Source organism: Acanthamoeba castellanii (genome assembly GCF_000313135.1).
Source record: "Acanthamoeba castellanii str. Neff unplaced genomic scaffold scf7180000084612, whole genome shotgun sequence".
Taxonomy (NCBI): Eukaryota; Discosea; order Longamoebia; family Acanthamoebidae; genus Acanthamoeba; species Acanthamoeba castellanii.
Genome location: NW_004457342.1, coordinates 271,036 through 294,834, shown reverse-complemented (window position 1 = coordinate 294,834; position 23,799 = coordinate 271,036). Strand labels below are relative to the sequence as shown.

At 60.1% G+C, this 23,799-nt stretch overlaps 6 protein-coding genes across 6 annotated transcripts; 1 reads left to right on the top strand and 5 right to left on the bottom strand.

Moving 5' to 3' along the window:
* Positions 1–25: 25 nt before the first annotated feature.
* On the bottom strand, positions 26–1,918 carry ACA1_077310 (multisensor hybrid histidine kinase; the record flags this gene model as incomplete). The annotated part of the gene is made up of 3 exons (XM_004335842.1): positions 26–1,396; positions 1,569–1,835; positions 1,865–1,918. Coding segments are annotated over 3 exons (1,692 nt in total), but the record flags the coding sequence as incomplete, so codon positions are not given.
* Positions 1,919–2,374: 456 nt separating this feature from the next.
* Positions 2,375–9,352, bottom strand: ACA1_077300 (serine/threonine kinase; the record flags this gene model as incomplete). Its single annotated transcript, XM_004335841.1, has 24 exons — positions 2,375–2,471; positions 2,555–2,753; positions 2,826–2,964; positions 3,062–3,466; positions 3,503–3,607; positions 3,716–4,580; positions 4,667–4,882; positions 4,955–5,151; positions 5,249–5,428; positions 5,481–5,861; positions 5,963–6,052; positions 6,212–6,278; positions 6,371–6,701; positions 6,797–6,890; positions 6,992–7,050; positions 7,119–7,191; positions 7,278–7,373; positions 7,440–7,530; positions 7,619–8,060; positions 8,157–8,313; positions 8,396–8,555; positions 8,646–8,770; positions 8,923–9,137; positions 9,331–9,352. 24 exons carry the CDS (start codon positions 9,350–9,352, stop codon positions 2,375–2,377), a joined length of 4,806 nt encoding a protein of 1,601 aa, XP_004335889.1.
* Positions 9,353–10,605: 1,253 nt separating this feature from the next.
* Positions 10,606–15,228, bottom strand: ACA1_077290 (5'nucleotidase; the record flags this gene model as incomplete). Its single annotated transcript, XM_004335840.1, has 2 exons — positions 10,606–12,723; positions 12,823–15,228. The coding sequence occupies 2 exons, from the start codon at positions 15,226–15,228 to the stop codon at positions 10,606–10,608; spliced, it is 4,524 nt and encodes a 1,507-aa protein (XP_004335888.1).
* Positions 15,229–15,715: 487 nt separating this feature from the next.
* Positions 15,716–17,316, bottom strand: ACA1_077280 (CBS domain containing protein; the record flags this gene model as incomplete). Its single annotated transcript, XM_004335839.1, has 9 exons — positions 15,716–15,876; positions 15,942–16,035; positions 16,130–16,204; positions 16,293–16,392; positions 16,484–16,585; positions 16,664–16,760; positions 16,851–16,995; positions 17,061–17,107; positions 17,181–17,316. The coding sequence occupies 9 exons, from the start codon at positions 17,314–17,316 to the stop codon at positions 15,716–15,718; spliced, it is 957 nt and encodes a 318-aa protein (XP_004335887.1).
* Positions 17,317–17,802: 486 nt separating this feature from the next.
* Positions 17,803–20,146, bottom strand: ACA1_077270 (zinc finger domain containing protein; the record flags this gene model as incomplete). The annotated part of the gene is made up of 6 exons (XM_004335838.1): positions 17,803–17,903; positions 17,981–18,184; positions 18,275–18,458; positions 18,548–18,678; positions 18,779–19,689; positions 19,833–20,146. 6 exons carry the CDS (start codon positions 20,144–20,146, stop codon positions 17,803–17,805), a joined length of 1,845 nt encoding a protein of 614 aa, XP_004335886.1.
* Positions 20,147–20,761: 615 nt separating this feature from the next.
* ACA1_077260 (Ras family protein) lies at positions 20,762–23,274 on the top strand (the record flags this gene model as incomplete). The annotated part of the gene is made up of 8 exons (XM_004335837.1): positions 20,762–21,505; positions 21,576–21,662; positions 21,754–21,868; positions 21,945–22,066; positions 22,176–22,288; positions 22,351–22,387; positions 22,442–22,677; positions 22,701–23,274. 8 exons carry the CDS (start codon positions 20,762–20,764, stop codon positions 23,272–23,274), a joined length of 2,028 nt encoding a protein of 675 aa, XP_004335885.1.
* Between the last annotated feature and the right edge of the window lie 525 nt (positions 23,275–23,799).

Sequence of the window (23,799 nt, the reverse complement as noted above, 5' to 3'; positions counted from 1 at the left end):
AGATCTTGCGAATGGCCCGGCACGCGGCGTGGCCACCCATCATCGGCATCTGCAGGTCCATCAGGATGAGGTCGCAGTGGTGGGCCGTCATGTGATTCAGGGCCTCCAGGCCGTTGGCAGTGCAGGCCACGTCGACGTAGCCGAGGCGCTGGAGCACGCGCTGGATGAGCCGCCGATTGACTGAGTTATCGTCCACCACCAGAACTGAGATGGCGGCGCAGTCGATCGGCTGCAGCTGTCGATCCGGCGGTGGTGACCATGATGTCATTGTCTGCTCGTCGTTCAGTTCGCAGCGTGACAGCGCCAAGCCATCGGCCGCTTGCTGATCCTCAAGTGCATCGGGGATGATCGTTGGCGTGTTGGCCGGCACGGTGGCCACGAAGGTGGTGCCCTGGCCAGGCGCTGTCTGTGCCAGGACGAGGTCACCGCCCAGCAGCCGGGCCAGCTGGCGCGACAGGAACAGCCCGAGGCCCGCGCCCCCGTGTTGCCGCGACGCCGACGTCTCGCCCTGCGAAAAGGGCTGGAACAGTTGCTGCGCGTGCTCCGGCGTCATGCCACAGCCCGTATCGCGCACGATGCACTCGAGCAATGGTGGGCTGTCAACTGGTGGGGGCCGCATCCGCAGCGCCATGTCGATGATGCCGCCGGCGGGGGTGAACTTGACGGCGTTGCTGGTGAGGTTGACCAGGATCTGGCGCAGGCGCGACGGGTCGCCCAGCACGCGGGCGGGCACGTCGGGTCCGATGTTGATCCGCATCGACAGCTGCTTCTCGCGGGCCTGCAGCCGCAGCACGGACGCCACGTCGGAGACGAGCTCCACAGGGGAGAAGGGCACGCTGTCGATCTGCAGCGAGCCGGCCTCCACCTTGGAGAGGTCGAGCACGTCGTTGAGGAGGCGCACCAACTCGCGGCCGTTGCGCGAAATGACCTCCACGATTTCGCCCCTCTCGCTGGCCGGCATCTCGCCCGCTGCAGCGGACGATGACGACGACGATGCAAGCATCAGGTCGGCATAACCGACAATGGCTGTGAGAGGCGTTCGGAGCTCGTGGCTGATGACGGCCAGGAACATGCTCTTGGCTTGGTTGGCCGCCTCGGCTCGCTCTTTGGCCAGCTGAAGCTCGGCCTCGACGGCGCGGCGATGCGCGACCTCGGCTTGCAGGGCCAGCGCCTGCTGCTGCAGGCGCGCGATGAGGTGCTGCTGGCTGTTGTGGTGCTCACGGAGCGTCTCGTAGCTCTTGGCCGGCACAACGCGGCCGTGCGTACCGCAGAGGTCGAGGAAGGCGCGCGTCTGTTCCTCGCACCCGAAGTGGCCGACGGCATAGCCGCACAGCAGGCTGAAGGGCCGGCCCCGCTGCTCCTGGCGCGCGGCCAACTGGCTCCACAGGTTCTCGAACTCGATGGCCGCCGGGCGGCGATCCGACGACCACAAGATGTCCACCATTTCGCCATAGATTCCTGAGTGGTGTGGTGTGTGTGTGTGTGTGTGTGTGTGTCAGTGCGTGCGTGCGTGCGTGCGTGCGGTGTTGCGTACGCAGGTGCCGAAATCGCGCGAGGTGCGCATCCACGAGCGAGCCAAAGATGGCCCAGAAGCGGCCCGGGTCTGGCATGCCGCCTTCGGCCAGGAAGTCGCGTAGCACGGTGTCGGCGTCGGGCATGGACAGCTGGCCACTGGCGTGGCACGCCGCCACGTCGACTCCCCGCTCGGCCAGCGCCCGCTCGATGCCCTTGCGGTGCAGGCGCCGCGCCACCACCACCACCCCAGCGCCCTGGCCAATGCCCTCTGCGGCGAACTGGCACACGGCGCGGCAGAGGTCGGCGGGATCCGTGTAGAACTGGACCCCGTGGTCCGGATGGGGCGCACCGTGGTGGTACGCTGCCCCTGCGTCCTCGCTGAGGTCGTTGACTTGGTCGTCATCCTCCTCTCGCTGAGAGGAGTAGACTCTCCGCTTATTGCGCCCCCCTGGTGGAGGCTGCTGTGTCTCCTGTGCAGAGCCTGGGTCTTGTCGTGGTAGGCCGCCGCTTCTTGATGATGATGATGATGATGTTGATGAAGCTGATGAGGGCTGATTATATTGATGATTATGATTATGGTGATGGTTTAAAAAAGGAGTGTCGTTGCTCGAGCGGGCAACATTGCTTATTCGCCTTGACGAAGGTAAAGGATGACATGAATTGTGCGACATGCTTGGCGGTCGACCGAACAAAGATGAACGGACGTCGTTTGTTCGTTTTCAAACCAAGCACCGGAGTTAAGGAGGTGATTATCAATCCAATTTTTGCACGCGAAAACTGCGCACGATTTCAACGGCCCGACCTCCACCCCGACTGGAGTTTCTGTCTCCCGGAGACAGGAGGCCCTCCTCACAACTGCTCACACCTTGTCCTGGTTGGCGACGCCCTTCAGGTCATCGAGGGTGGATATCACCTCCTCCATGGTGGGGCGTTTGGCTTGGTCCCGGTGCCAGCATCTGCGAGTAAGAGATGAGCACACTTCTCACTGGGGCTCCAAAACACGCACGCACACACGCACACGCACGCACATACGAAGTACCGTTTGATGAGCTTCTTGAAGACAGGAGGCAAGTCAGCAGGAATCTTGGGCCGCCTGCCTTCCAGCACTTCGATGGCCACCGCCATGAAGTTGCAGCCGGCGAACGGCTGCTTGCGCGCGGCCACCTCCCACATGACGACGCCAAAGCTGTACACGTCGGCCGACTCGCAGTATTTCTCTCCACGAATCACCTCCGGCGCTGCGTTCATCGTCGTCATCAGCAAGGTGAGCGAGGCGACACTGACTGAGGCCGGGTGAACGTGTTGCGTACCGGTCCAGCAGGGTGTTCCGCAGCGGGTCATGGTGACATTCTCCTCCTTGATGCGCGCAAAGCCAAAGTCGGCCACCTTCACGTTCCAGTTCTCGTCCACCAGCAGGTTCGACGGCTTGATATCCCGGTGCACAATCACCTGCGCACGCCAAGGCACGTAAACCGTTGTGAGCACACACACCATCACCACTTGTGCAGTAGGTAGTTACCCCCCCCCCAGGGGGACAGTGACGTACGGGTGAGAGGGAGTGCAAGTAGTTAATTCCCAGGGCAGCGCTCTTGAGCATGTGCAGCTTGAGAGGCCAGCTGAGCTTGATGGTGTGGTCGGCCGCGATCTCCTTGAGACTGCCGCGCTTCACGAACTCGGTTACGATGCACAGATTGGGTCGCTTGACGCATGACCCGATGAAGAGGACGATGTTGGGATGGTGCAGCTCCGAGAGGAACGCCACCTCGGCCCTGAACTCGAGCATGCGCCGCTCGTCGAGCTTCTGTTGGATGAACTTCTTCACCGCCACCTCAACGCCCTTCCACATGCCCTTGTACACCATACCGTAGCTACCCATTCCGACCTGTTTTGTTTTGCGTTTGTCAGCTGGTGGGCCATAGCCGTCTCCGCTGATGTTCTTGGGGGGGTGTACCTGATCTCCGAGCTGGATCTCCTTGAAGTCGATGACCCATCGACAGAGGTTGGCCGACGTGAGGAAGTGATCTTCCTTGTAGGCCATCGCCTCGCCCACCCTGTCCCTCATCGATCCGTCATCGCTGTGCACTGACGAACTCTGTACAGAACAGAGGGTTCAGGGATGAATGACCACCCGCGTGGCAAGAGGCGAGAGTGAGCGGTTGGGTTTGCAACTATTAGGGCGGAAGGGCGGTGATGCCGGTACCGAGTTGCTGTTGTCGTTGTCGCCGTAGCCCTTCTGCAGGGCCATGCGGCCGAAGTACCGGCCCTCGAGGCCCGGCACCTTCATTTCGTAGAGGGTGGCGCCACCCACCATGTCGGGCATCTCGAACCGACCCAGCTTCTTGAGCCGCTTCTCCTCGGTGAGCTCGGTCAGCAGCCGCTCGGTGGAGGCCACGGCCGTCACCTCGACGGCGAGCTTGTCGCTCGCCTGCTGCGACACCACGACCTGGCCGCCGTGTGCCAGCGCGGTCATGCGCGCTGCAGTGTTCACCGCCGACCCCACATACTCGACGCGTCGGGTCATGGCGTCCTTCACTACCCGCGGGTGGCCCACGTGGACGCCCATGCGGACCCGCAGACCACGGAAGACCGTGCGCTCGTCCATGCCGCCGTCGACCTCCTCGGCGGCGCCCGGGTGCGAGAGCAAGGTCTCGGGCCAGGCCACGGCGAGCAGGGCGTTCTGCGCTTCGACGCACCAGCGCAGGGCATCGAAGGCACGCACGAACACGAGGCAGAAGGAGCCCTCGCCTGTGTTCCGCTCGCGGCCCACGCCGCCCTCGTATCCGCCGTACTTGGTCGCCAGCGACCGCAGGAGATCGTTGTGTGCGGCGGTGGCATCGCGCATGGCGGCCGGATCGTGCTCCCACAAAGAAGCCGCGCGCGTGATGTCCGAAAACACGATCGCCACCTCGCCGTCGGGAGCGCGGACGCCATGCGGCACCATCACGCCCGAGCCGTGCGTGGAGTCGCCAGACGACCCGTCGCCGGACGAGGCCGTCGAGCTTGACCGACCCGAGTGGTGGCTGAGCTTGTTGGTGCGATGATCCGTTGTAGACGACATCGAAGAACTGCCGCAGTCGAACACAAACAAATGCGTTAATTAGTAACCTGATGGCGACAGCCCAAAAAGAGAGAGAATGACCAACGCGCATACCTGGACGACGAGTGGGAGGTGTAGGAGGAACGCGACATGCCGCCCTCGAACGAGCTGAGCCGAGTCATGATCTCGAGGAAGGTCGGGCGAATGGTGGGGTCCTCGTGCCAGCACGCCTGCATCAGATCCACGAAGTCGCGATCCGTGTCTTCAATCGACGACGGCAGCGTCGGACGCGTATTGTTTCGAATAACCGCCACCGCCACTGCCGCAGGACTTTGATGGGCCGCCAAATTGTGAGAGTGAGCACACCGGTGGCAGCAAGAGGTGAAGGAGCCCTAGGCGTACCTCATGCCACTGTAGGGCTGCTCGCGGGTGAGGAGCTCCCACAGGATGATTCCGAAACTGTAGACATCGGCCAGGATGTAGTCCACGTCGTGGCACTCGTTGAGCACCTCTGGCGCGCTCCAGTGGACGGTCGCCACCCCGGCCGCACCGCCCCTCTTGATGTTGCTCTTGAACGTGGTCAATCCGAAGTCACTCACCTGGACCGGAGCGAATCAGATACCACAGAAAGGTCGTGACCACGACGGCAGACGAGGAGAGGGAGAGGTGGATGGCGAGGTGTCAACAAACTTGTACCTTGACGTTCCACTTGGCGTCGAGGAGCAGATTGAGGGACTTGAGGTCGCGATGCACGATGCCCGACGAGTGGAGGAAGTGCATGCCCTTGGCCGCCTGGAAGGCCATCTTGACCTTGAGCTTGAACGGAATCTCGGGAATCAACTCGTTGTGCAGCAACTGTTCGTGGTGGTGGTATTGCTGTGAGTCTCCATCCAAGATGGAGGCTGAAAACAAGGGGAGGGGGGCGCACATCGTAGAGGGAACCGAGGGCCATGAACTCCATGACGATGCACATCTTGGGCGGCTTGGTGGATGCCGCCATGAACAGCACCACGTTCGGGTGGCGCAACGTGGTCATGACGTGGATCTCGTCGGCGAAGAACTTTTGCATCTCCTTGGTCACCTGCGTGGTCGAGGCCACCATCTTGACGGCGACTTCGGTGCCGCGCCACTTGGCCTTGAACACCTCGCCGTAGCCGCCCGCGCCCAGCGGTTCGCCCATGTCGAGCTCGTCCCAGTTGAGGTTCCACTCCTCCCGGTTCTTGCGGTTGTACTTGGTGAAGCAGACCACGGCGAGAATGAGGCACAGAAGAAGAAGGCACAGCGCCACCGATATCGGGATAACAATGCCCTGTTGCGCGCACACAACACACAACACACGATCATAAGATCTCGCACATATGGTGGTGCCATCGAACAGAGCTCGCACTGTGTGCTATGAGTGGTACGTACGAGAATGAGGGCAAGATTGTCGGACGAGCTGGTGGCGGCCTGGAAGGTCTGTTCACAGAAGTTCCCTCCATAGCCCGAGAAGCACGCACACTGGTTGTCAACACAACGTCCGTTGTTGGAGCACACGAGACCGTCGGAAATGCACGCCCACACCGACAGCATGTGTTCTCCCTCACACATGATCTGTTGTGGTGGTTTGTATATGCATCAGCGTGGTGCGTCTGTTTAGCAGGGATTTTGAGTACGCACCGTAGAAAGCGAGGAGAGAGTGCTTCGCTGGATAAAGGGCACCTGGCCAGCTGAGATGGTGCCCGACCTGGCGCAGTAAGCGTGAAAAATGTTGGTGTTCGTTCATTACAGCACATCAATAATGGAGCACACTGTGAGAAAACACACTGCTGTACATACCCTTCGGCCAGGAGGAAGGCCTGGCCCTCGGTCTGCGTCCAATAGATCCAGTTGATGAGCGTCTTGGTCTTCAAGCAGTCCAACGTCTCGGAACTCAACCGCAGCAGGAAGGGCAGGCTCGTCACGATCGGCCATGCCGTAGGATGGGTAGATAGAGTGAACTGGCCAATGATGCCGATGTTGGTCTGTGATAGGTCGGACACAGCAGCATATACGGACGAAGCCGTGGCCGCCACTACCTGGGTCCCGGCCGTGTTAAGGAGCGAGGCAAAGGTGATGTTGGCGTTGATGTTGCCGCTAAGGGTCCAGGTGAGTGAGTACGGCGTAAGACCTGTTGCGAGGGGGGAGCAAAGCTCAGCGTTATAAGTTGCCGTGGTGGCTGATACACGGGGGGGGGGGAAATACGAAAGGGATAGGCCAGTGTACCAGCCAACTCAAGCAGAGGTCCAATCGAGTATGGGCCGCTGATGGTGTGATTCAGGGCTTGGATTGGGAAAGTGACACTCAGGTTCGAGCCCACCTGAATTGAGGAGGGTTGTTGGCCATGGCAGTAGTATGAAAAAAAAAGACGTCTGAACGTTCTGAATAATGATGAGAAACAAACAAGAAAAAGAAAATTACCGTTATGTTGAACTCTTGGCTGCGCTTGGCGAGAGCATTGGTGAAAGCGGAGGTCACAGCTGGCGAAAAAGAATGGAAGAATGTTGGTGGTCGTTCGGCTTCAACAGGGGAAGGGAGAGAGAGGTACTTGAGCTCGACGTAGTTATGATGACTACAATCTGCTGCTCGGGGAGAACAACGCCGGGGTTGAGAGCTTGAATCTGGAGCGTTTCAACCCCACACCACATCATCACGTCACGTCAGCCGCTGTTTACCATACGGCCTATCTCATCTGTAGAAGGCGCACCAAGGGATCGTTCCATGAAGTCACGTGGCCGAGGTAGATCTCGGCAAGAACATCGATGCTCAACACCAATGGAGAAGAGGCCTGAAGCTCAGGGATCTGCACATATAGAGTTAACGTGCTTAGTCACTTGCGTTGTGGCTTACTGGTTGATTCTACACGTACGTTGTAGACGGGGATCACAGCAGCGGCGGCGCCGGGGAAGGCCTCAACGCCGTCCAGATTCTCCACGCTGCGCTTGTTCGACAGTGTTACCCTACTTGAGGTGTGCGCGTGCATTAGCCGCTGCTGCGGTCCCACCACACTCTAAACGGAAAATTCCCCTCGGATGGACGTATTCATACCCAGAGGGCAGGCCGATGGCAAAGTCGATGTCGCCGGCATCCAAGTCTTCGATGGCTTTCACCGAGGGCACGGAGAAGTATTTCTGCGTGAAGGTGTTGCCATTGTAGCCCTGAATCCAATCGCTGACAGTGTTGATCGCCGTGCCCTCGCCGATGAGATACGACGAGTTAAAGGCACGCACACCGCCGCACTTGATGCTGCCCAAACCATCGATCATCCGCTTGTAGTACACTGTCGTCAGCGTGAACGCGCCGCCGCGGGCGATGGCCGTGGAGATCTGGTTGTTGACCTGCATCCAGCTGAAGATGTCGGCCATCGATGACACAGTCGTGCAGTCGGTCACCGACGAATTGAACTCCTGGCGGGTGGCCGCCACGATCACGAAGGTCATCGGCCACGAGAGCGCGCCGGGACCGTTGAATACGTCAGTGACCAGATTGCCTGCATTTGTTGCAAACCAAGGCAGCGGTGGTGGTGGTAGTGAGGTCAGCAAAGCACGGCGGACAGTCTCTATAGCGCGGCGGTGTGTGGCTATACCGGAACGAACGACGGCGCTGTAGTCGTCCATGGCGCTCTTGGCAGCGGTGGCGTTGAGCGTAATGTTGTTGCCGGCCTTGTTGATCATGTTCACCAAGGGCAGCCTTCGCTTGTAGGTGTTCGAACGCTCGACATAGGTCATCACGTACTTGTTGTTCTGTCGTGTGCCACGCGCTCTCTCTATCGTTAATTACTGCGCGCGTGGTGTGTCTGTGCGCGTTTCACAGCACAGTCCGTACCACAGCGTAGTTGAGGCGGTCGATCATATTCGCCGCTCGGTAGGTCCGGTTCTGCGAGACGGGCAAGAGATCGTCAAAGGAGAAGTTGGCGCTCTTGAACTCATCACCAAAAGAAGCCAGAGCCCGCTTGAACAGGGTGGAGATGCCGTCGTCCGTCGGCCTGTCGAGGTTTAGGGCAAGGTGTTAAGAGTTTACTGACTAAAGTTCACGAAGTAGTTTCTAAGGGGTTAGAACTGAAGAGTGTGCGTACACGTAAGCCAGGATGATGTCATGGTCGGGAAGCGGCAGTCCGGGGTTGAGGGCCGTCAGCTGCGGGTCGTTGTACTTGGTGATGTTGCCCGACCAGATTCGGCTCAGCGTTGGTCCGTCCAGAGTCTGCAGGGATCCACCCCCCACCTCGAATAAATTAATCCATTGCAACCAATCGGATCTAAGAGAGCTCAATTAACGACAAGAGATCTCTTGTCGCTACTTAACACCACGCACATGTGGCCAATCCCGTGGTTATTGAGGGAAAAGGTAAGTACCAAGGATGCGGTGACGTTAGGGACGTTGTAGACGATGATGATGGCGTGGGCGGCGACGGGCAGCTGGAGCGTCCCCGGGGGCACGACGTCTTGCGGCTGTTCGCCGTCGCAGCTGACGAAGCTCGCCGCACCCGACTCCAGGCTGGCCCAGGCTGACGTGATGAGGGGCACCTGCTTGTAGCTCAGCAGCACGTTGTCCGTCTTGTATGGGAAAGCTGCACGGGCGCCGTTTCGGGGTTTGTATTGTTGCGGTTGGTTGGTTGTTGCGTTATTAGTGATCATGGCTGTAATTCTATCCGTCGTCCCGGCAACGGATGACGAGGTTCTAAAAAGAACAAGTTGCACCATATGGTGGCGAATGGGTGGATCGCAAAGCCTCGAGGGGGAATAGAGAAGTTGGGTACGAACCGTCACTGCACTGGCCCCACATGACGCCCGAGGTGGACTCCCCCTGGGCATTGATGGTGAGACCCGATACACCCGTACAAAAGCACCACCCTAGTCACCGGGTGACAAGATTCTCTCTAGTCAGTACTCACGAGGACGCGGAGGCGGGTCTCACTTCGCTCTGCTCGTTCGCCACGCTGATTGGGGTGGACGCTTACCGAGCAAGAAGACCAAAGGGAGGATCACAACCGGCACCGACATGATGGTGGCTGAGCGTGGTCTGTGGCTTGAGTGACGAGCGGCTTCTTGCTTGCTGCTTCGGTGCGTAGTGTTGTGAAGGTGGTCGGGTTTGTTCTTGCAAAGAAACGTCGTCTGCCGGCGATCAGAGAACGAACAGAACTGTCAGGACACTTCTTTCAGCCAATGCGGACATCACCAGGTGTTCGCGGCACAGCGAACCCGGTCGCAGGTGGTGTGGCCGAAAACTAACTGCCAGTTTTGGTCCTCCATCGGCCACCTTTGGGTGACCGAAAGGACTGTTGTCAAGTCGATGATCGTTAAGACTCTTGCCCAGCACCGGTGCACCTAAAAGGAGGCCAAATTGTGCCCGTCGGGTCTACCAGCATCATTAACACGCCCTGTGACCTGCCCAGCATCATCGTCGTGTTAACTGCTGTCTCGCGAGAACCAGCTGAGGGCGAAAGAAACAGACAGTCCAGTCCTCCAAGAGGGAGTGTCGTCGTGCCTCGCATTGGGTGCAGCACAGAGCCGCACGCAAAGCGGCGCGTATAATTTTCACTCCTGTGGTTGGCGGGCCCGCAAGGGGGGGTGGGGATCCTGTCCTGTCTGTGGCGGCGCAGCTGGGCGAGCCTAAGCGCAAAGCCGCCAGCGTAATTCCCTTAGTGAGGATGTCTCTCGCCGAAGAGCATGTGTCGGCGTTCGAGTAGTACAGTTCAGCTTGCACCTGGCTGTACAGCGCCATCAAACAATGCGTGCAGCAAGGTCGGCAATCAAGGCCGAAGGCGTACAATGATGATGGGGAGCTGGTGGTGTGTTCTTCCACCGGCGGGTACTTGCGGACTCAGCTTCACCACATCAAAATCGAATCAAACGACCAGCAATCCGCAAGAAAATCACCTTTTTTCACAATTTTCTTGCGGAGAGCTTTCCTTCTCCTTTGGTTCTTGAGCGCTCACCCCTGCAGTCCCTACAAGCACCGACGAGAAGAAGCGAAGAGGCAAGGGCACTTGGGGTGTGTAGTGTGTCGCCCCCAGGCAAGGGTTTAATGGTTTTTGTTCAGACATCACACTCTGTGCTGAGCGCCATCACAACTGCGTTCATGTCAGGCCGCTGTTGGGGATCTTGGTGCCAGCAGCTCTGCATGAGCTGGCTGAAGCCTTCAGCACAGTCCGGTGGCACCGGTGGTCGGCCGCCGCCCAACACCTCCATGGCCACCTGCATCACGTCTTGGTCGTGGTAGGGCAACTCCTGGGTGAGCACTTCCCACATGACGATCCCGAACGAGTACACGTCGGCCTTCTCCGTGTATCGAGTCTTGGTGCCACCGGTCGGTGGCGAGAGGATCTCGGGGGCCGTCCACGATGGCGTGCCGCAGCGGGTCATGGTGCCGTTGTCGACCTTGGTCGTGGCGAAGCCAAAGTCGGCCACCTTGACGGTCATGTTGTCGTCCACGAGAAGGTTGGACGACTTGACGTCGCGGTGCAGGATCTGCCTCGAGTGCAGGTGCGCGATGCCCAGGGCGGCGTCCCGCAGGAACGACAGCTTCTGCGGCCAGCTGAGCAGGTGGGCCGACGACTCCTTGGTCGATGAGAGGACGGAGCGCAGGCTACCGCGGGGCACGAGCTCCATGACGAGCATCAGCCGGTCGTCGGCGATGGAGAGTCCGATGAGCTTGACGACGTTGGGGTGATCGATGCCGCTGAGAATGGCCGCCTCCTTGCGCAGGTTGAGCATGCCGCCGTCGTCTAGCCTGTGGCGGAAAAGCCGCTTAACGGCGACTCTCCTCTGCACGAGCGACGACGACGACGACGAAGAGGAGGAGGAGGAGCAGGGGAAGGGCTCCCGCAGGGCAGTCGCTGGGGCAAAGAGGGCCTCGGTGACCTGGCCGTAGTTGCCCTCGCCCAGAATGGTGCCGCCCAGCGTCAGACTGGCTGAGTTGATGATCCACGGACAGGCATTGGATGAGCACAGACCTATCTCGTACTCGTCGATGCTGCCGTCGTCAGGCAGGTCGGCATTGTCCAGCTGCTCCGATGAGTCGCCGAGAAGCACGACATCGTCGAACGGCGTGAAGCTCGGAGGGCTGGCGTCGTGCTGCTGCTGGAGGCGCTCAGCAAACTCGGTGGAGCAGATGACGGCCCCGAAAGGGCACTGCACGTTGAGCTGGCACGCCTGCTCGTAGTCCTTGGCCAGGTAGCCCGTATGCAGGTGGTCGTCGACAGGCGCCCTGGCCCGTTCGGGGTGGTAGGCCAGGCTGACCCGCGAGCGAATGGTCGCGCTCCAGCCCTTGGCGCGCACGTCGCTCTGTACTGCCAGCGCAAAGGCGGCCGCCTGGGTCGGCTGCGCAAAGGCCAGCAAGAAGGTGCCGCCGCTGTGAAGAGTCGACCGTGAGAAGATGTACGCCCCGCAGGCCTCGGCGTGCCTCCGTACCAGCGAAGAGTAGGCGGCGATGGCCTTACTGGCTGCAGCCGGATCGGCCGTCCACAGCTCGTTGAGCCGCGCGAGGTCGCTCACCGCAAAGCACACGTTCTCTCGCGGCGGCGCGGCAGCTGCACCGGCCCGCAGCTGGTGGTGCTGAGACGGCGCTGATGAGGTGGTGCTGCCGGTGTGGAACGAAGAATCGGGACCGACCGATCGCTCCCTCTGCAGGTGCCGGCTGCTGTCAAAGTCGATGCTGCCGATGCTGCCGCTGCCGGTGGTATAGTGGTCGCGCAGGTGGAGGCTGGTACTTCTGCTGCTGCTCGTGGCCGTGTGCGTGCTGCTAAGATAGTTGCCCTGGGTCTCGCCGATGGAGGTGAGGCGGCTCATGATGTCGAGGAACACGGGCCGCAGGGTCTTGTCGCGGTGCCAGCACTCGGTCATGAGCCGCACGTAGTCGCGGATGGTACCATCGGGCGGGCCGGCCGTCGCTACGCAGGCCATGTCCGGCCGCAGATCGTCCCGGATGACGGCGATGGCCACCTGAGCCGCGGTCAGGCCCTCGTAGGGGACCTCCGTGCTGAGAATCTCCCACAGGATGATACCGAAGCTGTAAACGTCGCACAGCACAAAGTCCACGTCGTCGGCCTCCTCGAGGAGCAGCTCGGGCGCCATCCACGGCACGCTGCCGAGCGCCAGGGTCTCGTCCTTGCGCTTGACCGAGTCCTTGAAGCCCGTGAGGCCAAAGTCGCTCACCTGATTCGCGTGGCACATGTGAGAGACCAATTATTAATTGTTTGGTTTGAAGAAAGAACGAACGAAAAAGCGAGCTGAAGATGAAGACGACAACGGTACCTTGACATTCCACTTGGCGTCGAGGAGCAGGTTGAGCGACTTGAGGTCGCGGTGCACGATGCCCGACGAGTGGAGGAAGTGCATGCCCTTGGCCGCCTGGTAGGCCATCTTGAACTTGAGGCCGTGGGGAATGTCCGGTATGAGCTCGTTCTGGAGCAGGTCGTAGAGCGACCCGAGCGCCATGAACTCCATCACGATGCACAGACGCGGCGGTCGCGTGCAGGCGGCCATGAAGAGGACCACGTTGGGGTGCCGCAGACGGCTCATGACTCGCACCTCGTCCCCGAACGCCCGCAGGCCCTCGCGGCCCATCGCGGCCGCGCCGTGGCCGATGGTCTTGATGGCCACTTCGGTGCCCTTCCACAGGCCCTTGTACACCTCGCCATAGCTGCCCTGGCCCAGCAGCTCGCCGCGCTCCAGCTCGTCGAAGTCGATCAGCCACTCCTCCGCGCCGCCGCGCCTCCGCCGGGCCACGGCCAGCGGGATCACCACCGCGCCCGCAGCGACGGCCACCATGAGCACGAGGAGCAGGGGCACGACGGCACCAAACACGATCCCGACCACGGCCGCGGAGGACAGCGAGTCGGATGAGGCCGACGAGGATGACATGACGCAGAGATTGCCCGAGGCTCCGACGGTGGTGCACACGCAGGCGCCGCGATAGCAGTAGCCGTTGCCGCTGCAGACGGTGCCATTTGCCGAGGAGAAGCACGTGCGGCGCGTGAGGTTGGTGGCGGTGATGCGGCCATCGACCCGCACGCTGAGCGGGCTCGAATGGAGTGAGTCGTTGAGAGCCGCGAGCAGAGGGTCGAGCAGGAACTTCTCCGAGTTGACCACACCCTGCGCGTGGTCGACGAACACGCTGTAGCCGTCGCCGCCCCGGCCGAGGTAGTCGATGGTCGTGACCGAGTAGGAGGTGTTGGGGTCGAGCAGCCGCCAGGTGCCACGGCTGACCTCGACCCAGGCGTCGACCACGCGCGTGCCCACGGCTTCGTAGGCGTTCCAGGTGAACCGCAGGCCCGAGACCTGAGGGAAGCGGCCGAAGTTGGAACCCGGCGGGGCCGTGTTGTCGGCGAGCGAGAGGCCGTGCTCGAGGGCCTCGAGCAGGTGCGCGCCCCCGAGCGAGAAGGTCCACAGCTGGTCCTGGCCGCCGTAAGGGAAGGTGAGCAGCTGGTCGCCGAGCGTGATGTTTCCCCGCGCGAAGGGTCCGCTCATGGTGTCGCCGTTGACGATGCCAATCTGCGTCTGGCCCACCCCGCGAAGGCCGTCCACCGCCCAGTCACCGATGGCGCACTCGCCGAACAGGCATCGGTGCTCGTACTGGATCTCGAATGCCGCGCGGCCGACCACCGTGCCGAGGGAGTCCTGCACGTTGTTGTAGTCCTGCACGATCTCCTGGTGGATGGTGTCGTTGGCGGCGATCGCGTCGGAGAGCTGGATCGAGTTGCCGTTCCACGACGTGATGACCCCGTTGTCGTCGAAGGTGACGTTGAGCACGCCCAGGTTCTTGCCGTAGCGACCGGAGCCCACGATGAGCACCGGCTGTCCCCACAGCGTGTAGACCACGCGGGGGTACGGACCGGCGGGCTGGTCGAAGTCCGGCACGGTTGCGTTCATGACCGGGTTGGCGTAGTAGACGTCGCGGAGCACGACGATGTCAATTCCGAGCACGTACTTGAGCACCGAGTCGAGCACGCCGACGCCGCTGAGCGTGACGACGATCTTGTTGACCCCCTGGTTCTGCAGCTTGCCCACGGCCTTGAGGATTCCCTCGAGCTCGGACGAGGAGTTGAGCTGGTAGGTGTTGGCGAAGAGCGGGGCCATGTCGGCGATGGTGGTGGCCGCGTAGCCCACCTTCTCGGTGCCGAAGGTGAAGACGGCGTTGACTCCGATCGTGGCGTTGACCAGCCGGGGGTCCTGGTCCTTGTTCTCCAGGTTGGCCGCCAGCACCGCCGTGTCGTTCCCGAGGGTCTCGACGAAGTAGGCCAGCGACTCGACGCTGTTGACAAACTCGAAGAGGCTCACGGCCATGCCCTGGTAGCCCAGCTGACTGTGGTACTTGGTCAAGACGGTTGAGTTGTACAGGTACCAAAAGAGCGAACCGGTGAAGAAACAGCCCGCGTCGACAAGCATCGAGTTGGCGGCCGTGGCGCGCACGGTCTCGATGAGCGTGCTCCGTCGGTCGAAGCCGCCCAGGCACGGGTCGGCGCCTTGCGTCGAGCGGTAGGTGCCGTTGACCGGCTCGCAGGCGCTGTTGAAGAGGTCCACGGCCGTTACCTGCGCGTAGGTCGTGCCGGTGTGCATCACCGTAAGCTCGAACGAAGCCTGGCCGCAGTGCGACCACCCGACGACCACCACCAGAGCCAGCCAAACCAGCGGTATGGGGTCATAAGAATCGCGCACCATCCTTCGTCACCTTCCTTCGTTTGTGTTGCGAACGCACAAGAGAAAACGGACACACTTGTTGTGCGGCACTTGTTCGGTCATCTCCGCGCGGGGGGGGTCCATCGTGTGCAAGTGGTGGGTGGTCACTACCGCCGGATTCTGCCGCCCTCCCAACACCACAACCAGAGTGGTAGCGGGAAAGACCGTACGCATAAGTGGTGGGTATCATCTCCTAATCTTTTGTTCCCATTCCTTCGGAGGAATAACTGTGCAAGTAACTACTTTTAGGCCTCTCTTTTTATGGCCCTAGGATCACAGCGACGGCTGCTGTCTGACTGGTCAAAACGAAGATGATTTTTGCATTTCCTCACTTTTCTTGGCCACTTTCTCCGCAGGAATGACGAATAAACAAACAAACTAACCAACGAACGTTGGCCACGAAGTGATGACCACATCGTGTTGTTTCTTTATTGGTTCTGGCCTGTAAACAGCAGCTCAAAAGGACGGTCTAAGCAATCACACGCTGCAGGCTATGGCAGATGTCGGTGAGGGAGACCACGCCTACGGGCTTCCTTTGCTCGTCGACCACGTAGAGGCGGTGCACCCTGGTCTCGTTGATCCGGTTCATCACCTCCACCAAAGACTTTTCCCTTTCGCAGTACACCAGCCCTAGATAGAGAGGGAAACAGGGGTGAGCCTGATTGGCGCGATACAGGAAGGCAAAGCACACGCACCTTCGGCCCTCTTCTTGCCAATGACAACTGCGCGAGTGACGGCGAGGTAGTCCCGCACCGACAGCAGCAAGCGCTTGAAATCGGTAAGGGCTCCCTGACGAGGCGGAAGGGCCACAAGAGAAAGAGGAAGGATTGAGCCAAACAGGGAGCCAGAAAGCAAGCAGCCGCGGCGAAGATGAAGGAGGAACCTTGAGGTCAGTCGCGGAAATGTTCTCGAAGATCTCACCGTTGCCGGAAACGACGGCCAGTGAGGACAAGCCCTCCTGAAGCAGAGTGAAGATCAGAGATAAGGTCAGACATCCTCGGCAACAAACGTCTTCGAAGCTCAAGAAGGCCGAACGGAAGGCGCACCTTATGCATCGTCATGAAGGCATCGAAAGCGACCATGTCCGCAGGCACCGTGGCCAGCTTGTTCACTTCGGTCATGCGGAGCGATCCGGCCTTGAGGTCGCTGATGAGGCAAACAATTCGGATTGTGGTGAGTCTCCCATCATGGTCGGTAGAGGAAGCGGGGAGAGGGAAATTGGGAGGAGAGCACGTACTTGATCTCGCGCATCTGAGAGAGATCGCCATGGATGCAGCGGAGGAGCATCGACTGGGTAAGCACCCCGATCAGGTTGTGGTTATCGTCCACAACGGCAACGCTGGTGGCGGGGTTGTTAGCAAGCGATGCAAATAAGCGCCCACGCAACATCTCTCAGCGTAGAGCATTGGCGCGATACCGGTGGATGTATTCGTTGGACTTGCCGAAGAAATTGATGAGGTCTTTGGTGCTCATGTTCTGGTTCACTTTGTGCAGCGGATTGCGCTTGCAGTAGTCTTTGTGGCAGTGTGAGATATGAGAAATATTGTTTAGTTTAGTTCGTGTGCGCTGGCACAGCACCAAGGTCCAAGGATGGGTGCTCGTACCACTGATCTCAACCGTGTTGGTGATCCTGAACTCCTTGGAGCGCCTGTGGAGGATGGCCACGTCGTCGGTGGCGATACTGCGCGACTCTCCCGCACCATACGGGTTGGTCATGATGCGAGTGCCCACGTTGGCCAAGAACGCCACCTTAATAAACAAGGGACGAGATCAGGTGAGAAGCACTTGGTCACTTGAGGATGTGCATAGCATACCAGGTCTACAACGTCAACAAATCCCTTAATGGCGCCCGGCGCGGTTCCTGGACAGCCATGGACACCAATGAGGCCCACCAAGAGCAGCGGGCGAGCGTGTTGGGTGAAGCGAGGAGGTACCGGTAGAGGGCTCGACGACGGGCAGCGCGGTGAGGTCGTGCTTGGCCATCTTCTGGAAGGCCTGGTCCACGAGGTCGTCGGGGCGGACCCACTCCACCTGCTGCCCGCTCACGAGTTCTCTCGCCGTCTTGTTCATGTTCCCTGATAACGATGAAGATGAAATTTAAGTGTGATCAAAATGAGCTAAGACCACACCACACTTTACCAAGACGTTGAGCCGAAGTGGTACCTCTTGTTGTTGTTTGCTGATGAGAGTGTGTTTGGAGTGTGTGTGTTTGCGCTTGTAGGTATGCGTAGGTGGACTGGGAAGCGGGGCGAGCCTATTTAAAGCACTGAGCCTGGGCACGCCAGGCGAAGGCCCACCAAGAAGCAGCCAAGCACTGGTCTGGTGGTCATCTGATTTTCGCCGACGCGGTGTTGAGCCCCCAGCAAGGAACGAACCCATGAGCTCGATGATGGAGGGTCATCATCAGCTGTCAGTTTAGAGTGCTTTGGGAAAGGGTCTAGGAGTGCCAGCGACGTTTCTAAAAGGGAAAAAAGAAAACTATGGAGAAATGTGAATTTATTCAGTTCAGCGCGGTAGGGTGCAGAGTTCGAGCGTTGTCGTCCTTTCGTCGCGCGCTCACTTGTGTGAGTTGTGGCCTCCAGGACACGCCGCGTGTGTGAGACCACACTGCCAGCACCAGGGCTTCTTGCACAGCTGGCAAGTCATAAAATTACAGCCTAACGGAACCATCACAAGCAGCATCACACCTTCAGAAACACACAAACATTGCAACACACACGGGAAACGGGTGTACCTTCGGTCTTTTGCGTCCTGATGTTACAGTGCGGGCAGAGCTTGAGCACGCCGGTGTCGACCAACTCTTGGAATTTGTCATCGGCCATGCCGTTCTCCTTTTTCCACTGCTGGTAGGCCTCGCACGTGGAGTCGTGCGTGTCGTCGTTGCACTTGAGGCAGTACTTCTTGGTGCACACGTCGCACTTCCACTGCCACGCTTTGTCTACATCATCGGCGATGACCATTGTCGGTTGGGGGGGGGGGTTAGTAATCCGCCGTGAGCGAGGTCTCCACTCTCAGAGAGAGCACGTACCTGGCAGACCGGCATCTCGGGCAATGATGACGCCGTTCTCGCAGTCGGGAGTGAGACACCGACAAAAGTCCTTGTCGCTCTGCAACGCACGCTCGAACCGGAACTTTTCGTACTTCTTGAACAGGTCAGCCGGTAGAACGAGCTCTAGCGCGTCGTCGCTCACCGCTTCTCCGCAGTGGGGGCACTTCAAAGATGAAGAAAAAACAGAAAGGGTAAGAAGGGGACGCACTCGCACCTCGCAGGGTTGTTGTTAGGCGGGAGGGAGAGCAGTACCTTGATCGGGAACTCGTTGAGCGAGGTCTTGAAGTACTCGAGCGCGCAGTCTCGACAGAAGTAGTGCCCGCACTCGCCCATGATGAACTTGTCCATCGGATCGAAGTCATCCATGCAGATCTCGCAGTGTGCTGGTTGTGGGAAGGGATACGGAAAAATAGAATTGAGTTGGGGTGGCACCAGCAAGAGAGACCCCCTCCCCAGCGTAGGAAGACGAAGGCACACACATACCCTCCTTGAGTTCCTCCTCTTTGGCCTGGAGCTCCTTGGCGATCTGGGCCGACGTTTCCTCCTCCTCGAGCTTCCGTTTTCGCTCCTCCTCGGCTTCGAGACGCAGCATGTCCTCGATCATCTTCTTGGTGTCGTCGTCCTGCTTCTTCCGCTCCTCGAGCGCCCGGGTGCGTTCCTCTTCGAGCATCCGTCGCGCAAAGTCCTTGGCCCGCTCCTCGTCCTCCTTCTCGCGCTGGAGCCGCCGCTGCTCGGCCGCCAGGCGCTCCTCCTCTTCCATCATGCGGATCACCTCGAGCGTGCTCTGCTCCTCCTCCTCCCGCTTGCGACGCTCGGCCAGCTCCATCTCCATGAGAATGTCGCGCAGGCTCTTTTCTTGGCCCTCGCCGTTGCCGTCCTCGCCCTTCTCTCCTTGCTGCTGCTTGCGGTCGCGCTCCTTTTCGTCGGCAGCCCCGTTGCCTTGCGCGAGCTCCTCCTCTTCCATCCTTCGAATCGCCTCGAGCGTGCGCTGTTCCTCCTCCTCCCGCTTGCGACGCTCGGCCAGCTCCATCTCCACGAGGACGTCGCGCAGGCTCTTTTCTCCGCTCCCACCGTCGCCGTCCGCGTCCTTCGTGCCTTGCTGCTGCTTGTGCGCCTCGCGGTCGCGCTCCTTTTCGTCTACAGCCCCGTCGTCTTGCGTGAGGTCCATCACCGATGAGTCGTTGCGTCCGCCCTTGCCCTTCTCTACACCGTCGCCGTCGTCGTCGTCGTCAACGACGATTATCGTCCGCTCCTTTCCGCTCTTGTCACGCTGTTGCTTCTTTGTCTGTTCTTCACCGGTGCCGGTCTGGTTTGCCTTCTCATCGTCCTCTTCCATGCGCTTCCTCTTCTTGGCTTCATCGAGCTCCCTCTCGGCCACAATGCCCGGGTCAAGCCTGTGGTGTATGGGCACACGACCACCAACCAACGTTCAGCGAAGAGCACAAGAGGGGCTTCACGTTTCAGGCACGAGAAGAGGGAAGGAGCGCCGTAGGCGAAGAGCTGAGCTGTTAGCGGTAGGTGAAGGTGAGGTGGGTACCCGCACAGCCGGATGGTCTCGTAGTAGAGCTGCTTGCTATCAGCCTCGTTGAAGACGAGGTCACGCGGCCTCCCTTTCACCCCCAGGCGCACGCCGCCCTCGCCGCCGCCCGCCACACGGACCCGCTCCCAGTCCCATTGCCACGTTCGGAACAGCTGCACGAGCTTGGTGCCATCGAAATCGTTCTGGACCAGATGGATCATGAGGGCCTCGCGGTGCTGCAGGCCCGGCAAGTCCAGTAACCAGCCGACCGTGTTATCCATCGACCATCCAGCGAGTTCATCCCCAAACGATGAAGATGTCGTCGCCGCCATGTACTTGAATTCAAGGAGAGTCTTCTTCCTACCAGATCATAACAGCCATGTTGAAGCAATTATGTGAGTCTTAAAAGATTTCTCGATTAAAATCAGGGATGGAGGCCCGTACCAAATTCAATCCAATGCCAGGCTGGAGGTGATGGAATAATGGAGCTGCTCCAGTGTTCGGCCGAACGCTTGTGCCCGTTTTCGTGGTTTCAGGTAAATCGAAAAAAAAACAATAATTTCGGGCGGCGTGCCGCGCATTGCTTCAAGCCCTTTGCGGCGGAGTCGTTTTTGGTGGACTGCTCTCGTGTTTTGCTGTGGTGCGGAAGGAGCACAACCACAGAAGGATGACGCGTGCCCCAAAGAACGCTACACACAGGAACTCGATACCCTGGGGTGCTTGGCCGCATGATGCCGCACACGAAACAGGTGGCATTGGGGGATATGGGTCACCAAGCGCATTCAAAAATGAGCAGACGATGGGTGGTCAAGCCAAAAAGAACGGTCACAGGTACGATGCTTCTCGGCAAGAAGAAGACCAGACATCATCACGACGATACCAGCACCACCACCACGCGCAAGTCCACCAAGCGGTCCGGCATCTTTAGTCGATGGCGTAGCACCAGCATGCGCGCAAGCCGGGCCTCTGTCCAGGAGAGCGATTCGACCGACAGCGACAGCAGGCGGCTGCCTCTCGACGCTGGCCAGGACAGAGCGCATCATCAGCACACCACGCGCAACAAGGATATCATCCTCTACACTGCTGTCCACAACACCGATGACATCAAAAGCCAAGGCCGGTACCAGTGCGACGATGTGGACCAGGGAGACATGGGCGCGCTCGTCTGGCTGTCACGGCTCATCGAGAGCGGTCAGGATGACAAGCACTCGAGGCAGCACGCCATCTTCGCGACCTCCATCGGCCGAGGAGGAGCACAGAAGTACCGACACCAGCGGCCTGGCGGCGATGCTGGGCTGCTCGATCTGTCGTCGGCCGTTCGGCTGACCGATAGCTCAGCCCAGGGCCAGCTGGGCTCGCGGATCGCGCAGGTCATCACGCACGTGACGACCCTCGACCTAACCGGCCACGGGTTCGACCACTTCCCGGAGGAGCTGCTGCGGCTGACGAGTCTGCGCAACCTGTGCCTGGCCGACAACCGAATCGAGGAGCTGCCGGCCGGTATCGAACGCCTCAGCCTGCTCGAGCGCCTGGTGCTGCGCAACAACCGGCTGACGTCGCTGCCCCTGGAGCTGGGTCACCTGGAGAACATCAGGGAGCTATGTGTCTGTGGAAACTTGATCGCGCACGTACCCACTGCCGTCGGCCAGCCCTACCGATTGCCCGAATTGCGCCCGCTGTCATTCATGAAGGTATCGCCAGCGCCTAACATGTCGACTTGGCTGGTCGTAAGTGCTTACCGTCAGCGGTCGTCTTCATCAGGATCGCGAGGCCAAATGCAGTGTCAAGCTGGTGATGATCGGCGACCTGGCGTCCGGCAAAACGGACATGGCCGTGACCTACATCCAGGTAAGCTGTCAAGACCACATCCCTTCTCTTTGGGCCACTGCTGCCAGAAACGGGGGTGTGAACGGAAGTTGTGTGATGTGTGTGAGAGCAGGGCAAGTCACCTCGAAGGCCGCGAGAGAGCGCCATCGCGTCGGCCTTTTCCTCCACTGTAGTGCCCCGGGGCCGCATGCACGCCCCAGTCACGGTCTCTGTCTACGACACTTCAGGTGAGGCGCACCGCTTTAATGGCCACCCGTGGCGTTGCGCGCTCTAATGGATCTGACGCCGCGGTGACGCACCCAGGCCAAGAGGAATTCGAAAACATCCGGGTGATGTCGTACGAGAAAGCCGACGTCTTCATCGTCACCTATTCGGTGGTCGACCCGCCCTCTTTCCACAGCATCCGCGACGTGTGGTGGCCTGAGGTGCGATGTGTGTGCGGTGTGTGTGTGTGTGTGTGTGTGTGTGTGGTGCGTGCGTGCGCAAACCTCGCTCCTTCTCACATAGTACCTGTGCCGTGGTTGATGTGGGTAGATTCACGGCCTGTACCCCGAGGTACCGGTCGTGCTTGTGGGCACCAACTGTGGCCGCCGGGAGGACAAGCGGACGCTCCAGAAACTCAAGCTGCAGAGCCTCCGACCAGTCCGGTAAACAGTGTTCACACATCGTCATCAGTCAGAAATGAGTCTAACTTGCCGCGATATCATAGGGTGGAGGAGGCGCACGCACTCGCCGCCGATATGGAGGTACGCACCACCGTTGGTCCTTGGTTGCATTCGTGGTACTTACGCGTGGTGCAGGCTGTGGCCTACTTCGAGTGCGACGTATCGCAGAGCGAGGGCGTTCGCGCGGTCTTCGAAGAATGCGTGGAGCTCATCCTCGCGTTGGCCGATCACGACCAAACGAGAGCGCACAGCGGCAGCAGGATCGGAAGGAAGCGAACCGATGACGACGAGCCGACGGGGTGCTTCCCGTTCCTTGTGCGGCAGACGAGCGGCAGCCCGGCAGCCCGGCAGCCCGGCGGAGGGCGGACACCGTACGGACCACCACCCAGCTCAGTGTTGACGTCAAAGGCGTGCTCGCGCCGGTGGAAGGCGCGGAAGTGAGTTCTCGACCCTCGCCCACGCCGACGGAGTGGAACGCACGGTGGCTGGAGCGCGAACGAAAGCGGCGGCGAGGGCAAGACGCGTGCTACTACCAATCGCACCAGCTAGCAGACTACCACCGCCTAGGTGGGAAGACAGAGACCCACACAAACACCAAGGAAGACAAAGGAAAGGAGAAAGTGGCGCAGGAAGAAGAAGCGGGGCGACCAGAGCGGAGCAAGCGAACGAGGAGCAGAGAAGAAAGACGAGAGGAGAGCAGTACCGACGGGCTGCCAGCAGACGAGCCAAGCGGTGGCAACGTGGTTCGTCCGCCCGAACCGCAGCTGAGGAAGAAACGGAGCTTGCGGCGGCTGCTGGCTGCCGTCTCCCTCCGGCAGCTGAAGCCGGACCCTACACCGTCCGTCGTGTCTTCCGCGCCGCCGTCCCTCTCCGTACTGCCGGCCAGCCCGCCCGGCAAGAAGGTCGGGTGGACCCAGTTCGGCGACGAAGCAGTGCGCCCAGGAGACGCCAGGCTCAGCTCAGACTGAGAGAGAGACTGTACATGCATGCACCGGCGAACAAGAGGGGAGGATGAGTCTATTACGGAGAAGGAAAAAGAGGAGAGACAAAGAGGTGCACAGCGCGCGTGCAGAGGTATCAGCCGGCGCTGGGTGAGTGGGATAGAGGCGAGAGAGAGAGAGAGAGAGAGAGAGAGAGAGAGAGAGAGAGGAGATGGAGCGCCGCGAGGAAGAAAACGGGGCGAGTGCGGTGCCCCGCCCGCCCGACCTGCGTGGCCGCACGCGCCGCTGACGGTCTCACCATAGCGGGAGGAGAAGGAATGGAGCGCCGCCTCCGCCGTCCACAACCAGGGGGAGGCCAGTTGTCAGTTAAGTCGATCGTCGTCTTCCATCGGGTACGCACGAAAGGTCGATCTCGTAGTCTTGTCGTCCTTACTCACCGCGCCTCCCTCGTGTGACTGGGGGGTGCTTCTTGCCTTCGCACACGTGTGCCGTCTTGGTTGTCATGCCAACCAAGTTTTTATCAGTAAAATGAACTCAGTATCTCAAAAGCAA